Source organism: Megalobrama amblycephala, linkage group LG8, assembly GCF_018812025.1.
Source record: "Megalobrama amblycephala isolate DHTTF-2021 linkage group LG8, ASM1881202v1, whole genome shotgun sequence".
NCBI lineage: Eukaryota > Metazoa > Chordata > Actinopteri > Cypriniformes > Xenocyprididae > Megalobrama > Megalobrama amblycephala.
The window spans coordinates 678359-695578 of NC_063051.1; the positions used below are offsets into that span (position 1 = coordinate 678359).

The 17220-nt window shown below is 37.0% G+C and overlaps 1 protein-coding gene across 4 annotated transcripts; it reads left to right on the top strand.

The window, feature by feature from the left end:
• The first annotated feature begins 207 nt into the window (after nucleotides 1-207).
• ncoa5 (nuclear receptor coactivator 5) lies at nucleotides 208-9980 on the top strand. 4 transcript variants are annotated; one of them, XM_048198596.1, is made up of 11 exons: nucleotides 208-371; nucleotides 2983-3243; nucleotides 3461-3568; nucleotides 4343-4400; nucleotides 5534-5746; nucleotides 5838-5950; nucleotides 7665-7794; nucleotides 7879-8078; nucleotides 8313-8517; nucleotides 8854-8939; nucleotides 9096-9980. In XM_048198596.1, the coding sequence occupies exons 2-11, from the start codon at nucleotides 3081-3083 to the stop codon at nucleotides 9689-9691; spliced, it is 1872 nt and encodes a 623-aa protein (XP_048054553.1). In that variant the 5' UTR covers nucleotides 208-371; nucleotides 2983-3080; the 3' UTR covers nucleotides 9692-9980. The 4 variants fall into 4 exon arrangements, with proteins under 4 accessions (XP_048054553.1, XP_048054554.1, XP_048054557.1 ...); XM_048198597.1 differs by lacking the exon at nucleotides 3461-3568; XM_048198598.1 differs by lacking the exon at nucleotides 2983-3243 and having other exon boundaries at nucleotides 210-371.
• The last annotated feature ends 7240 nt before the right edge of the window (nucleotides 9981-17220 follow it).

Here is a 17220-nt window from a genome sequence, read left to right on the forward strand (position 1 = left end):
TTGTGCTGTTCTTATTTTGAGGGTGTAAATATATGATAAATTTATAAATAATAGATTTATTTACATTTTTTAATGTTGTTTGTTTTCTTTTAAATGTTGCATTTGTAAGTCTGTCCAAACGGGGGAAATTTATTTTTTATTTTTTTAAAGATAATTATTTTGTACCTCAATCATTGTTCACACAAAGGAACTGGTACTTTTATTTTGAAAACAGCGCCATCAACACCGTCTCTAAGCGATTCGCAGTTCCGCACAGGATCACCGCAAGGTTGCGGCAGTTTTGCAGCGGAACATTCATTCATTGCAATTATTTGCACAAACAGGACGCCGCAGAAAAACCTCCGGATATTTTCCAGGTTCACATGGTAACGGTAAGGATTTGATCCGACAAAAATCTTCTCAGGAATGTGAAATTCTGGAGCTCCAACTGCATCCATTGTTATAAAATGTAAGCTAGTTTGCTAGCTGACCTATTAGTCGAAGCATCAATTATACTTTTTTAATGTTAAAAGCCCTAAAACGAGTTTTGGTTATAAGAACACAATGTTCTAATCGTTCAACTCGAACGCGACGAGTAAAAAACGATCGGATTTCAGAGCAGCGGAGCATCTTATGTGCGGATTTATGGAGCAACATGGCGTCCGGTCCAATCCCTCACTAGCTGAAGTGTGCGCGGTTTTCCCTGCAGCTTTTACGTGGACAGAATATGCACAATATGCATAATTTTTCCTCGGGAATACGCGATTTCTATCGTTTGCAGTAACATTTGCGCATTTTTTACGCGGTTTGATTTCGACTGACGTCACTGCACGGTCACAAAATGGCCGAAGGTTGTTGTGGCGCGACGAGGATTCGCGCTGTCCGTTTCTTTGGCTCTTCCTTTGAATAATAAAAAGTCCTGGAAATATGACAATGGAGGCTGAAAGACTGTGCAACAGTATTAAAATACTGAATTACAAGAGTTTTTACATTAGCAGTTTATTGTTTTGACTCTTTGAATAATGTGAAATAGGTTTGTTTATAGCTGTATTTGATGTAATAGTCAAGTTTTAATATTAACGTACTAAAGATTGTCAAAATTCTGAATCCTAAGAAGTGTTTTTTTTTTGTTTTGTTTTTTTTAAATTTGCGTACTTTTTTTTTTACTATTCGAGTATAATGAACGCCTGTTCACCAAAACGTGGAAATCAAACACTAATAATATTGAATTTAAATATTCTTATTTAATCATTTTATTTCAATTGACATTAATAAACTAAAAACAAATTGAACTTACTTACCCTGATGTCCTATTGAGAGATTTATTTTTTATGAACAATAAGAACTGTCATAATTCTGTCTCAATCTCATGTTTAAAGGTGCAACATGTAAGATTTTTGCAGTAAAATATCCAAAAACCTTTAGGCCAGTGTTATATATTTTGTTCACGTGAGTACTTACAATATCTCATGTTTGCAACTATTTGTAAATCGTGAGAAAATTGCAATTTTAACCAAGGTTGCGGGACGTGTGAGGAGTCGCCTGTCAATTGCGTCATACCCGCGTTACCCTTGGTTTCCGGTTTTATTTTGTAGAAACCATGGAAACACTGAAAACGCTTTAATATATTACATGTTTTAATAGACAAGGGAACCTCTGTTTGGTTACTTTTATATAGTTCAACACGTTTAGTCTAATTATTTTAAATCTAATTTTCTTGATTTTTTGCGAGTACCATGCCTCAGAGAAAAACACTATTTTGTCAAGTAGCTAACATGACAATCAGATGCAGCTTTATTTTTAGTAACAGTAATACAGCATAATACAGTCCTATCCCTATTCTTTTGCATCGGCTGTGATGTGAAGACCACATGTCCCAAGATTCTGCGCTCAAACTTGGCGTCATCGAGCTAGGCTTTTTTTTTTAATAGACCTCTAGCGGATAGAAATCTTACATATTGCACCTTTAACAGTACAGTACGTTGTGATTGATAATATATCACTCTGAATTACACAGTTTTTCACTCTCCATTGTTGGCTTTTTCAGACTTTGATATACTTGTGGTAGAGTCATCTGGAAAAAAAAATCGTTTAAGGTGGAAGAACCAACATTTGTCTGGTAAGGTGTTGCACCGCTTTGGGAAAGCGTATGATGATTATGTTTTGCAACTTACCAAAATGTCACAGATGAGAACACTGAAGCGGACCACAAAGACTACAGCATCAGTGAGCTCTTAACTTCCAGCTGCAACCTTGAAAATATTAACGAGTGGGCCAAGAAACGGCTTGACGATTCATTTTCTTCAAGCATCACCTCTGTTGTGGATCCCGACATTAACAATTTTTTAAACTGAACAACCTGCAAGAAATTTTTGGGGAGCATTTTATGTTTATCCCCATGAACTTTAACTAATCTGTCATTCAAGATTTGTTATCTTCAGCGACAAGGTCCCGTATTTTCCATTGCGTCTTCCGTGGAAACACGTTTGTGGTCGGTTCATCCAACAGGTTTTCCTTTCGTCTTCACCCACAATCTTTCATCAAATACTTGAGAATTGTTTCATTTAAAAAGCGCAATCTGAGCTGCGTGTTTGCATGAGAATGCTATGGACACGATGTGAGCTGGAAAATCCTAAGCTTCCTGCAATCAAGGCCGAAAACAACCCTTTTTTCCAACGTTTTATTTTGTGAATAACCGTGATTTTTATGTCACTTGATCAGTTAGCAAAACACTGCGTGTGAATTAAACTGTACTTAGAAATTCTGCCTGTTGTGAAGGTTCTCAAGTTTGTCTATAAAGTCAACATGTAGTTTAGAAAATATAGATTGGTTGAATCATTATGCATTCAGACCTGAATGTGTATTAATAAAAGTAAATCTGATCAATTTTGTTAAATTTCATGTTGACTTTCAAAGACTTCTGCAGTGTTTTGTTACTTTGCCCAGACATTTTACCTCTGGAATCTCTCTTTTCTTACATGTCGATGCATCGTCAAATTCAAGACCTTGGGGGAAATATAGCTAATCAAATAGTCTTGTATCTAATATCAACTGCAAGCGTTCCTTGAAAACGGGCCGTTGAACCTAAAGCTCGTAGAGGCATGTCGCACAGAAGAAGTCGGAGTAGTACGCCACCCTCGTACACCACCAACAGCAATGACCCTCGTGACCTGGAGCGAAGGATTTTTGTTGGAAATTTGCCCACGGCACACATGGCGAAGAAGGACATGGAGGATCTGTTCAGGCCATATGGGAAAATACAGGGTTAGTAGCGTATAAATTAAACGACTTATTTAGCCGTTTCGGAAAAAATAGTATTTTATAGTGTTCGCTGCAGTTTTAATTTGTTTTATCCACATTTCTTTAGACTTTGGTCTGAAGACTTTAGCTGCGCTTTTAGAAAGCAAGGGAAGCTTAGGCCTAAAATCCACCAACAAACGCCTTTTTTTGCGTAAAACGAAATGATTGTTCCCTTTTTCAGCTTTGTCCCTGTTTCGTGGGTACGGATTTGTGCAGTTTGAGCGAGTGGAGGATGCCGAGGCTGCTAAAGCCGGACATAACGGTCGAATTTATAGAGGTTATAAACTAGGTAAGGTCTGATTTAGTATTTAAACACTGGAGTGATTTGGGCAGTTTTTACGTCAAAGTTTTAACATTTTAACTTTAGAGAAATAAAACTTAGGACCAACTAATTGTATGATCTAATTTTACTGTAATAACTGCAATGTGGTGAATCTAATAAAGCCAAACTTTAACATCAAAGATGATCCTTATGTAAATTGCATATTAGTTTTTTTTCCTCTCTACTCTCAGCATCTTGTGTCTGAGCTTTTGTTTATGTGAAGGTATAACTATAAGCTATAAATCCAGTTGGCACTTTTCACAAATGGATTACTTATTGACTTTTTGAAACAAATTCAAAAAAGTCCCAATGTTTTCCCATTTCACTGGTCTTGTTCTTTTTGACTGCAATTAAAATCTTCTTGACTGTATGATTAAAATCATACAATAGTATCATAATTTCAAAACACGTTTTGAATTGGTAACATTTATTTTTAGTTCCTATTATACACTGTTTGTGCAAAGTTCCAGTTTTTGTTGGTGGTAGAAGGTCTAATTCGGGAGGTGTTTAATAAGTGTTTACTGCTGGGGAATCTCAAATACTGACGCACAGGTTAACAAGATCCTTTACAGCTTTTTTTCCCCACATTGTAGTATTTACTATTGAAACTTTGGAAATGCTTATTTAGACGCAGCAGACTGTTAAATGTTCATCCTCTTACTGAAAGAAAAACAAACTCGTTTGGCTCTGAAATATTTCCGTCTTCTGTCATGTTGAACGTTTGGATTGGTTTATTTTCAGATGTAAATATGGCAGCGGAGAGACGACAGAATAAATCCAGGTCAAGCCCTCCACGCAGGTAAAGTATCGTTGGGATTTTTGCTAATGAAGACGACATCTATCGAGAATTTTGGTAAACGTTTTTCCCTCCACAATGGAATTCATCGAAAGAGCTAGAGTACACCAATATCGTTGTCGGGTGCGCGAAATCGGCTCAATCAATATTTCTCGTGGCTCTTCGATTTTAGTTTGTTCTATTTTTTTTTTCTTTCCCTTTTCCTCACTTTTAGTTGTATCAGAATTAACTGAAATAAAGTTGAAAGGGTAATTTGAGTGCGTTTCCCTTGGTGTGTCTTTGTCTAAACGGTGTGTTACTGTTCACTTACCATGCACAGTTTTCAAAATCGTCAACTGGGAATCGCTGATTCCTCAAAACATTCTCAAAATCCTAATTATTTCATGTGTTCAGATGGGATGGAAACAATTAAAATTAATAATTTAAGCAGTTCCAGTTGTTGGATATTTTTTATTATTATATTTGGAGGTTGGTGTTTGTCTTTCCAGTCCATTCATCATCACCTCCTCAATTTTAAAAGAAAAAAACTTTATTGTTCTTGCACTGGCGTGGAACAGAGTGCGGTTCATTGCGTTGGTTTACCCTAAAGCAATTTTAAATTAAAAACCCATGCTCTTAGGCTTAATTTAAATAAAAAAAATTTTTGACAAAAAAACAAAAACAAAAAAAAAACATTATCATCATGTGAATCTTGCTGCTCATTTTACATAAATTTGACTTGGAAACTCAATGGAACTAAAGGATACTAATGGTAACCTCAAAGAGATAATGTTCGACATGTTTCATATTACATCCATTTTTGGAGACGGCTATATTCAGAGTTTGCAACAGAGCATTTCATGACCGAAATTAAGTGAATTTTGCAATGAATAGGATTAATTAATGGCACCACCCTCTCATTTCTGTGCCCTTCCGCAACAACTCTGAAAGCGTTTAAATGAATGAGATCTGGTAGAAATAAATTGTTTTACAGTTTCTCTTTTTTTATTTATTTTTAAATTGTTTTTACCATTTGACTAACATTGTAACAGTTTTTAAGTATTTGATGGTAAATTAAGTTGTCTAATAGAGCTTTTTTTGGGGGTAACGTTTTTTTAAGTTGGCACGTTTTGACTAAGTGTATTTTGTCTGTTTAGGCCATCCAGCGCTTACGGGGACAGTCGAGAGCCCCGTCCACGTTCTCGGTCCCCGGTGCATGGGCGAGATTCTCGAGACCACCGTGACAGTCGAGAGATGAGGGGGGATAGCCGTGAACCACGTACCGGTCCACCTCGTGAGCATGAACCTAGAGCCCCAGCCGATGACCGATACAGGGGGTCAGAGAGCAGGGAGAAAGATCCTTCCTACAGGTGCACACACAATGCATTTCATCTATTTTGTAATCTAATTTGCTTTCAGGTGACATCACATCATCTAAACAACTTTACTGTGTTTCCACAGAGAGGAAGGGTATGATCGTTATTACCGTGCGGATTACGACTACTATCGGAAGAAAGAGGAGACGTACCCAGAGCGCTACAGAGAACCCTGGAATGGCAGGAGAGAGTCAGAGGGTTTGTTTGACATTTACAAGCATTCTGAAATAAAGCTAATATTTTGCATGAAGAAAATTAATCCTATTTTGAAAATCAAGGTTGTTTTTTGTTTTTTGTTTTTTTTGCATTGTGTTAAATTTAAGAAAATTCAACATGTTTCTATTTAACCCTTAAATGCATACCTCGGGTCTTTAGTGACCCAGGACGTCATTCACTACCCTCCTCCTCCTCATTCATTTTTTAAAGTTAGACTTCATCCTTCTTGGTATTCCTGAATCGATTCATTATAAAGAATATAACATGAAAAAAATCATAAAATTATAAAAGAGTGCCTATTTTTGAATTCATTTTTTGTAAAAATTGTATAGGGTCGCTAACGACTCGAGGTGTGTATCAGTGTATGTCAATTTTTTCTGCACAACAATAATTGAATCTTAGATGATGGAATAAGTGCAATTCACCTTTATTCCACAAGGTGGCAACGTCTGATACACAATGCTGAAGTGACGATTCTTTCAGGCAGAAAACGAAATGAGAAAAACATGAAATGGCTCAGTGATTTACTGCAGAGCAAGTACGAAACGCAATCATATATGACTGTAACTGTCACTGGATGGATCTGGTGAAGCTGTTAGCGATCGAAATATTGATTTTGAAGATGTTAAAAATTATATAGTTCTGAGAATATGTTTGAGATCGCGAATGGGCTCATATTTGCGACCTCAAACATAAAACTAGCCTATTATTTGCTGAATTTACTGGGAAATGAGCTCTGATGAGGACAGTGATTATAGCATAAAACATATGCTCAAACTGAACCCTTTCAAGCTCCAAAAGGTAACAAAATATGATTTATTTTATTCTTCTGTAATTGTTGCTCTAATATCAGAGGAGTTTTATACTATCGCGACAGGTAGAGATCCTTCCGTGTTATAGATCCGGGTTGATAAAGACCCGAATATGTAAGAATGATTGGCGAAACAGTCATGCATTTAAGGGTTAAATAAACGTCAATGAAAGGCAGTACAACAAATACTACCATGACACCTTTTTTTAGTTTTTGCATTAAATGCATTATAGCCTTGTTCAGATTGTCAGTCCAAATCCGATTTTTGTGCTTATCCGATTGGACTTTTATCATATTTATCATTTTATCATTTTGGATCATATTTAGCGAATGTGAATGGCAAAAAAAATCATGTGAAATGAGATTTTTACAAATTCGTGTCGAGCCACATTCATGTTGTTTGAAATCCTATTTCTGGAAATCTGTTTCAGTATGACTGCTCTGATTGGATCTTGTGGTTCAGTGTTATTGCCATAGAAAACAATGCAGATATTCTGGAAAACGAAAGAGCGGCATGGACACACAAATCGGATCTGAACAGTTGTGATACACAGTGTTGGACAGTCAGTAATTTAGATCAGATTCCAATTGGATACACACGTATTCGGATTTAGACTGACAGTGTGAATGTGGACTATGAAAATATCACAGTGGAAAAATCTTTAAGATATTTTAATATCTAAATGTATAAAATCTTTATTTTTGTGATATGACAGTACAGGCACATTCTTGGTTGTTTTGAGTTTCTCCTAAGTAGTGTTTTATTTGTGGTAGTGCTAATGTTCCAACAGTCACTGTTAGCAGCATTGGTAATTAATTTGGGTTAGTTGCATGAGAACTTTTCCCGTGATGAGGCTTGCTAAGCGTTTATTTCTGAATTCACAGAAGAGCGCCTGCGTCCTGAAGAGCGTCGTAGGAACGAACTTTACCGTCAATATTACGAAGAGCTGCAGAGGCGCTATGATGCTGAGAGACCAGTGGATTGTTCTGTCATAGTCGTCAACAAGCTGCAAAAGTGAGTCTGTGTTCTTAGAGACTGATTAAAGCATCTTAAGAAATTATTTCCTAGAGACACCGTTACATGTTCTGCTCCGTGCAGGGAATATGCCGAGACAGTGGGCAGGAAGGTTCGGGATCTGGGTATGGTGGTGGATCTCATCTTCCTGAATACTGAAGTGTCATTGACCCAAGCTCTGGAGGATGTAAGTCGGGCTCGCACACCCTTTGCCATTATCATCACCCAGCAGCACCAAGTACATCGTTCCTGTACGGTCAACATCCTCTTTGGGACCCCGCAAGGTATGTATCCTTCCACAAAGAGTTGATACTTGAGATTGATTTACTTGCATATCGGCGTTAAGCTGAAAATATCCAGTGTGACACCACAGTATATTCTTAAACCTTTTTTGAGCCAATGTCTTCACTCTTAATATATAATATTGTGGATGTTCGTACTTCACTCCACTCTTTGACTGCAATTCATATAAGCTACAATGAATGTTTTACCACAATGTTTCTTTTTTCTTGTTGCAGAGCACAGGAACATGCCCATGCAGGATGCCATGGTGCTGGTGGCCCACAACTTTGAATCCTTTAAAGCTGAACACCGCACTAAAGAAAGGGATGAGATTGCGAGGAAGGCGGCCAAGATGGCCGACGATGTGTTGATGCGAGAACATGACAGAGAGGGCCATCCCGTCTCTCTCCTGACCCCCATCACACTGCTGTCGGAGGGCAGGTAGGTCAACTAATTTTCAGGTTTTTAATGTTTTTGAAAGAAGTGTTCTGCTCACCAAGGCTGCATTTATTGGATCAAAAGAACAGTAAATATATACTGAAATATTATTACAATTTAAAATAACTGTTTTCTATGTGAATAGATGTTAAAGTGTAATTTATTCCTGTGATCACAGCTGAATTTTTAGCCTCATTACTCCAGTCGTCAGTGTCACATGATCCTTCAGAAATCATTGGAACATTGATCCTTCAAGGAACGTTGCTGATTATTGTCAGTGTTGTCATGCTGCTTCATATTTTGGTGTTAAATATGATGGATTGTCTTTGCATCTCTCAGGTTTATGACTCCAGATGAGTTGGCCAGGCTAATTGAATATCTGAGAGACAAACGTGATCGTCTTGTCAGAAGCAGTACTGATGCAGGTATGCTGTTCACGCCATGTTGTATGCTTTCGAATCACTCTCGCAGTACTTTGATGTCATACACCTTAATCATACACAGTAATTACAACATGGCATGAATGCACCTTTTCACATTACCAATCAAGTCTTACCTTTCACTGTTTTTGGTCTCTCAAGGATCACACCCTCCACCTGCGACCCACGAGCCCTCTCAGACGACACCGGCTCTATCTGTGCCAGCTCAACCCACGTACTCCAGCCTGTCCCTGCATTCCACCCATCTGACCGCTGCATCCAACCCTGCCTCCACCGCCACCAGCCAACAGCAAGAGCTCCAGGCTAAAATTCTCAGCATCTTCAACAGCGGCAGCGGCGCATCTTCAGTGTCCAGCCCCGCTCCGGTATCCCAAACGCAGGGTTACACCTCCAGCCTCGGCCCTCAGACCACTGGGCTCCAGTCTTCTCATGCCGCCGGCATACCCAAAATAGCTGCTGTCCAGCCACAGAGCATGATGAGCCCTCGGCCATCCTTGAGGCCTCCTGGCGCTCGTATGCCGGGGCCGGTCGGCCCTCCAAGGCCGGCTGTTACCGCCGGCACTGGGATCAACTTCGACAACCCCAGCGTGCAGAAAGCCTTGGATACGCTCATCCAGAGTGGCCCCATTAACCACTTGGTGAATATGGGATCTGGGGGTCAAGGGCCACGGTCAGCGCAGGGAATGGGCCAGAGCATGGATCCACCACCCATGTCCCATTATTCCCGCCATTACTGAAATGAATAAATTTGACATGAATCGAGAAGTCGGCGTTGCTCTGAATCATCATAAATTATTTTTGTTCCCGTGTCATTTGTGATAACACAAACGCGTTGTGTGAAGTCATAGTTTTCTGGTTTTACGGTTTTCTTTTTCTTTTTACTCTAATGTGATAAATGAAACCTTTACAGAGCATGATTGTGTAATGCATCAATATATGGAAAAATTTCTGTTGTTTTATATGGAATTTGTGCATTGTATATACCAGCCAACTTCTGAATTAATAAATTCATTTTAGATACAAAAATTCTGATCTCTCTTCAATTCGTTTCACAGCTTCTCATTGTGTCTTAACTAGAAAGGCTGAAATACATAATTTTTGCCTAAATTTGCAGTCTGGGGGCATCGATGTTAAAGGGTTAGTTCACCCAAAAAAGAAAATAATGTCATTTATTACTCGCCCTCATGTCGTTCCACACCCGTAAGACCTTCGTTCATCTTCAGAACACAAATGAAGATATTTTTGATTTAAATCCGATGGCTCAGTGAGGCCTGCATGGACAGCAATGGTACTTCCTCTCTCGAGATCCATAAAGGTACTAAAAACATTTAAATCAGTTCATTCTACCTTAATATTGTAAAGCGACGAGAATATTTTTTGTGCGCAAAAAAACCCCCCAAAAATGACACTATCCTTGAACCTTTTGAGTTGAATCATGATTCGGATCGCGCATCAAACTGCTGAAATCATGTGACTTTGGCGTCCGATGTACTGATTTGATTCATAACGCTCCGAAGCTTCAAGAAGCAGTGTTATGAAATTGGCCATCACTAAGTTATTTTATTTTTTTGGCACACACAAAAATATTCTCATCACTTTATAATATTAAGGCAGAACCACTGTACTCACATGAACTGATTTAAACATGTTTTTAGTACATTAATGGATCTTGAGAGAGGAAGTACCATTGTTGTCTATGCAGGCCTCACTATTACTGGAATATGAATATATTGGTAACACTTCATATGAACTAAGAATGAACAACACAGCTAAAGCAATAATTAATCTTAATAATGTATTAGTAAATGTTGAAATTAACATTGTTAATGTTAGTTCACAGTGCATTAACTAAACAACGAACAGCTGAATTTTTATTAACAAAGATTAATAAATACAGTAACAAATGTATTGTAAGTGTTACCAAAACATAAATATAAACAGTATTTAGTTCACGAGGAAGATCTCCACACTTACTGTCTCTGCTCCAAAATCCAACCACAAACGCTTTGAGGAATTACACTGCGTTCCAAATTATTATGCAATTGACATATCAGTAAGATTTCAGTACAATAAACATTCAGATTTTAGTTTTTCTAAGAAAATGTTTGTTTGTTTGTTTATTTATCCATGTCTTTTTAGATAACTGGTATCAATCTTAGACAAAATAAATTGCCAGATCTATGGAAACCCTACTTAGAGGTTGTTCCACATTATTAAGCAAGTCACAGTTCTCATGCAATATGGGAGGAAGAAAGATCTTTCTGAAGATGAAAAGCATGAAATGGTGCAATGTTGTGCAAAAGGCATGAAAACAACTAATATTGTGTGAAACTGAATGGAGATTATCGAATTATAAGATTTGTGAGTGATTACTCGGTCAGATAAAGGCTTATTAATGAAAGTTCCTATTAGAAAAATTAATTGTATTAAAAGGGCAGCTTTAAAAAAAAGCCAGTGTTGAGCAGAAAACAGGTATTTGAAGCTGCTGGTGTCTCTGGAGTCTTGAGAGCCTCACCATGCAGGCTGGCAGTTGTGCGTAAAGATGCATTTTAGACACCACTAACCAAACCTAACAAAGAGAAACATTTACAGTGGGTGTAGAAATACATTTTTAAACAGTTTTATTTTTGCAGCATGGGATAGTGCATAGTGCATTGTACAATAGTGCATTGTACTATGCACTATCCTCCTTTTTATGCCATAGCTGAAAATGGTCAGTTATGAACTCCACATATCTTGCAAAAGTCATTTTAATACCCTCCATCTCACTTCCCAGTATTCCAGCCCAAATCATCACCCACCAGCTCCTTGCTGACATCGCAGTCTTGTTGGAATGTGGTGGCCATTCACCAACCATCCAGAAATCCATCCATTTAGACCATCCGTTGTAGTACGGCATTAGTCAGTGAATAAAACTATTTAAAAATGAGTCTTCATGTATTTCTACACCCACTGTAAATGTTTCTCTTTGTGAGGTTTGGTTAGTGGTGTCTAAAATGCATCTTTACGCACAACTGCCAGCCTGCATGGAGAGCTTCTTGAGATTCCAGAGACACCAGGAGCTTCAAATACCTGTTTTCTGCTCAACACTGGCTTTTTTTATAGCTGCCCTTTTAATACAATTAATTTTTTGACAGGAACTTTCCTCAATAAGCCTTTATCTGACCAAGTTCTGCTGTGCTCTAAATCACTCACAAATCTTATGATAATTCGATAATCTCCATTCAGTTTCACAAAATATTAGTTGTTTTCATGCCTTTTGCACAACATTGCATTTCATGCTTTTCATCTTCAGAAAGATCTTTCTTCCTCCCCATATTGCATGAGAACTGTGACTTGCTTAATAATGTGGAACAACCTCTAAGTAGGGTTTCCATAGATCTGGCAAATAATTTTGTCTGAGATTGATACCAGTTATCTAAAAAGACATGGATAAATAAACGAACAAACATTTTCTTAGAAAAACTAAAATCTGAATGTTTATTGTACAGAAATCTTACTGATTTGTCTCTTGCATAATAATTTGGAACGCAGTGTAATCACAGGGAACTGGATTCAAGATGGTGGACTAGTCAATAAAGAAGTTGACTGGTTAATCTAGAAGTTTGTTTCGAATTTTTCAGGGCTTCACAGAAAAACCCTCTCAGGAAAATGTCTTTAAATCACAGACCCAGTTCAGATCTGGAAGTCTCTACTAATGACTTAATCAGGTGTGTGACATAAATGACACTCAAAATGATGATAGCTGCGTCTCATTTCGGAGGCTGCGTCCTCCGGAGGTCGCATTTGAAGGCTGCAACCGTCATCGAGGCGGTCTCAATTAAGAAAAGTAACCGTCAGATTGAAAAGTAATAAAGAAATTACAGTATTTTACACCTCACGAGGAATACGAGTCGAAAGTAAGAAATAAATTACAGTATTTTACACCTCTCGAAGAATAACAGTTGATTTTATTACGGTTCCTTTGCTTAAAGGGTTATTTCACCCAAAAATTAAAATTCTGTCATTTATTACTTACCCTCATGCCGTTCCACACCCGTAAGACCTTCGTTAATCTTTGGAACGCAAATTAAGATATTTTAGTTGAAATCCGATAGCTCCGTGAGGCCTGCATAGCCAGCAATGACATTTCCTCTCTCAAGATCCATTAATGTACTAAAAACATATTTAAATCAGTTCATGTGAGTACAGTGGTTCAATATTAATATTATAAAGCCACGAGAATATTTTTGGAGCGCCAAAAAACAAAACAAAATAACGACTTATTTAGTGATGGCCGATTTCAAAACACTGCTTCAGGAAGATTCGGAGCGTTATGAATCAGTGTATCGAATCTTCTGTTCGGAGCGCCAAAGTCACGTGATTTCAGCAGTTTGGTGGTTTGACACGCGATCTGAATCATGATTCGATACACTGATTCATAAAACTCGAATCTTCCTGAAGCAGTGTTTTGAAATCGACCATCACTAAATAAGTCGTTATTTTGTTGTTTTTTTGGCGCTCCAAAAATATTCTTGTCCCTTTATAATATTAATATTGAACCACTGAACTCACATGAACTGATATAAATATGTTTTTAGTACTTTTTTAGTTTTTAGTATTAATGGATCTTGAGAGAGGAAATGTCATTGCTCCCTATGCAGGCCTCACTGAGCAATTGGATTACAACAAAAATATCTTAATTTGTGTTCTGAAGATTAACGGAGGTCTTACGGGTGTGGAACAACATGAGGGTGAGTAATTAATGACATTATTTTCATTTTTGGGTGAACTAACCCTTTAAATGAGACCGCCTCGATGATGTATGCAGACTTTAAAGGGATAGATCACACAAAAATGAAAATTTTGTCATCATTTACTCACCCTCATGTAGTTCCAAACCTGTGTGAATTTCTTTCTTCTACTGAACACAAGATATTTTGAAGAATGTTGGTAAACAAACAGTTGATGGACCTCAACAACTAACATAGCATGGAAAAAAAAATACTATGGAAGTCAACCCAGGTGAAAAAAAGTACATTTCTATAATGTACTTAAAGTGCTCTATTTTTGCACACTAATTTTGTACTTAAAATACTAAAAATTCTTCTAAAATGTGCATTTAATATACTATCTCTGTATTTAAAAAATGTATTTAGATTTTTACTTTTTTTAAATACAGAGATAGTATATTAAAAGCACATTTAAGTTCATATATCATGGTGTTTCAGAATAGCACAGTTGAGATGTTCTTAAGATTATCTTAGTGTGCGAAATAAAAGTAAATTAGTGTGCGAAAATAAAACACTTTAAGTACATTATAGAAATTTACTTTTTTTTTCACCTGGGAATGGGGACCTTCAACTGTTTGGTTATTCTTCAAAATATCTTCTTTCGTGTTCAGAAGAAGAAAGAAATTCATACAGGTATGGAACAACTTGAGGATGAATTTTCATTTTTGGGTGAATCCCTTTAATGCACCAAACTGTAATCAAAATAAAGACTCCATCAAATAATCAGTAATAAAATGGTATTCGTTTATTGCATTTTGTGCTGACAAATCTATAAAATGGAATGGGAGTTTTGCAGAAGCCATAGAGATAAAGCATTTGAAATGTAAGATAAAACTACATTATTTTCTTTATGTACCATGAAACACAATAGAGAATACTCATTATTTATCTTTTTAAAATATTCAACTTACACTGACACAAAAAATAAACACCTCAACACTAACTAGTTCTGCTATATTTACAGGACCCTCATCCACCCTTGCCTATGGTCCCAGATCTGCTGTGTGTACGTCACGGTACACACACACACTCACACACCACTGAAAAACACACAGGAACACACTACATGGCAATATGACCATAAAACCCTGAAACAGACAAAAAAAAAAAAAATGTACTTGTGAAAGATCTGAAAATCATTTCTTCTCCACTACATTCCCTTTCAAATACAAAATGTTTTCATTTCAAATGAATCAAAAACAAGCCTGAGGGATTCAGCCATTTTCCATGTAAAACTAATGTTCTGTTCTAGAATTAATTGCAATATCATTTGCAAAATCCATTTCAAGCACTGAATAGCCCATAGCGAGCGACTCAATGACTCTCGCATGTTCTGCAATCAGCCGTTCAGAGAAGCAAAGCCAAGACAAAGCATGATTATGTTTATTAATTTCTCTAGTTGTCTTGGGTCTAACTTGCAGCCATGCTGTAATAAAGCAACAAGCCATTTTTATACATAAATAATGGTCCAATCAAATTAGTAGGGGAGTCACTGTTTTATACAAATTTGGTGTATACATTTTCAGGCAGTCAAATTATATCTGGCTAGATATAATTTGAGTATAAACTAGACTATATCTTGAGATACTATTAATAATGAAATAAAAAAAAAAAATCAACCATAAGCATTGCACTTTTAGAAGATTATTTCACATATAGCTGCCAATTTGTGCATTTAAGGCATGAGTAGAAACTGAAAAAAATAATGATGTTACAGCTTAACATAACAAACCCTCGAGTTTCTTTTTAATTCATTCAGAATGACAGTTTGCAATAGACTAAACACATATCCAGGTTAACATAAATAACTTTGGTAATCAGTTTTTCTTTAAATAAATGAACTCAGTGGTAAAAGCAAAATGGTCTTCGTCTTGGCTAAACTACCTATAGTAAAAATAGAACCCATTAACCAATCAATATTCATTCACACTAAGATACTAGTGGATCCAAAGAAATCGTTGTGCACAACAAGAACACCAAACATCTGGTAAAAATAACACATTTACAATCAAAACAACTGAAATAAACATAATACTGTATATCACAAAACATTTAAATATTTATATATATATATTTATATTAGCTTGTTCAGGATAATGTGCATGCGTTGAACAGGACAACGGACCCGGGTCCTGGCTCTATTTCAACTGGTTCAGATGGATTTGATTCAGATTTCAACATTTGGACCCTATCAAAGCTCACATGCACGAAGAGCTGTACCGTTTTCACCAAAGTTACTGGAATGTCAAGCAAAACAAATACAAGCCTTCAAGTGACCTCAGAGATAAACGTCATGGGACTAAACTCTTGAAAGTAAAGGTTTCGATACGAACCACAAGGGTTTTATACAGTCTGGTGCCATTTTAAGAACTTGTTGTTCTTAAAGGATTAGTTCACTTCAGAATTAAAATTTCCTGATCATTCACTCTCTCCCATGTCATCCAAGATGTCTTTCTTTCTTCGTTATGGTTTTTGAGGAAAACATTCCAGGATTTTTCTCCATATAGTGGACTTCACTGGGGTTCAACGGGTTGAAGGTCCAAATGTCAGTTTCAGTGCAGCTTCAAAGAGCTCTACATGATCCCAGACGAGGAATAAGAGTCTTATCTAGAGAAACCATCGGTCATTTTCAAAAAAAAAAAAAAAAAAAAAAAAATTATATACTTTTTAACCACAAATGCTCATCTTGAACTAGATCTGCAATGCGCCACACATTACGTAATCACGTTGGAACGGGAATCTCATTTTCTCCAACTTCAAAATCATCCAACATCGTTGTTTTACCTCTTTTTTGTAAAGGCCGTTTGACTTAGTCTTTGCACGTTCACTTTGTAGACACTGGATCAGTACTTCCACCAACGTCACGCGTGACTTTTCCAACGTACGTAATGCGTGGAGCATCACAGAGCAGTGCAAGACGAGCATTTGTGGTTAAAAAGTATATAATTTTTTATTTTTTTAGAAAATGGCCGATGGTTTCTCTAGATAAGACTCTTATTCCTCGTCTGGGATCATGTAGAGCTCTTTGAAGCTGCACTGAAACTGACATTTGGACCTTCAACCCGTTGAACCCCAGTGAAGTCCACTATATGGAGAAAAATCCTCAAAAATGTATTTTCGACTGAAGAAAGAAAGACATGAACATCTTGGATGACATGGGGGTGAGTAAATAATCGGGAGATTTTAATTCTAAAGTCAAACCAAAACAATGATCTGAAGAACCTATGATAATATGAACATTTCCATGTAGCAAGGTCTTTGCTGAACCTAAAATGCTGCAAAGAACCATGAATAAAAACTTTATTTTCAAGAGTGAAGGATTGAAGCAAGATTCATTTTTTTTGTGTGTGTTTTTTTTTTGGTGAGAGCATCCAGTGGCACGGGTCAAACTTCAGAACCAAGCACAGACTGTTATTCAGAGCCCTTTTTGTTTCCGAGATGTGTCGAACGCCTCGATATTCCTTGGCAAAGGAATACAGAACACTTGATTTCAT

Bases quoted from the DNA above. Each gene is read 5' to 3' on its own strand.
- ncoa5 (XM_048198596.1), top strand. From the start codon at position 3,081: ATGTCGCACAGAAGAAGTCGGAGTAGTACGCCACCCTCGTACACCACC. The intron at 3,569-4,342 runs GTAAGGTCTGAT...GTTTATTTTCAG, and splicing joins TTATAGAGGTTATAAACTAG to ATGTAAATATGGCAGCGGAG. The intron at 5,747-5,837 runs GTGCACACACAA...GTGTTTCCACAG, and splicing joins GAGAAAGATCCTTCCTACAG to AGAGGAAGGGTATGATCGTT.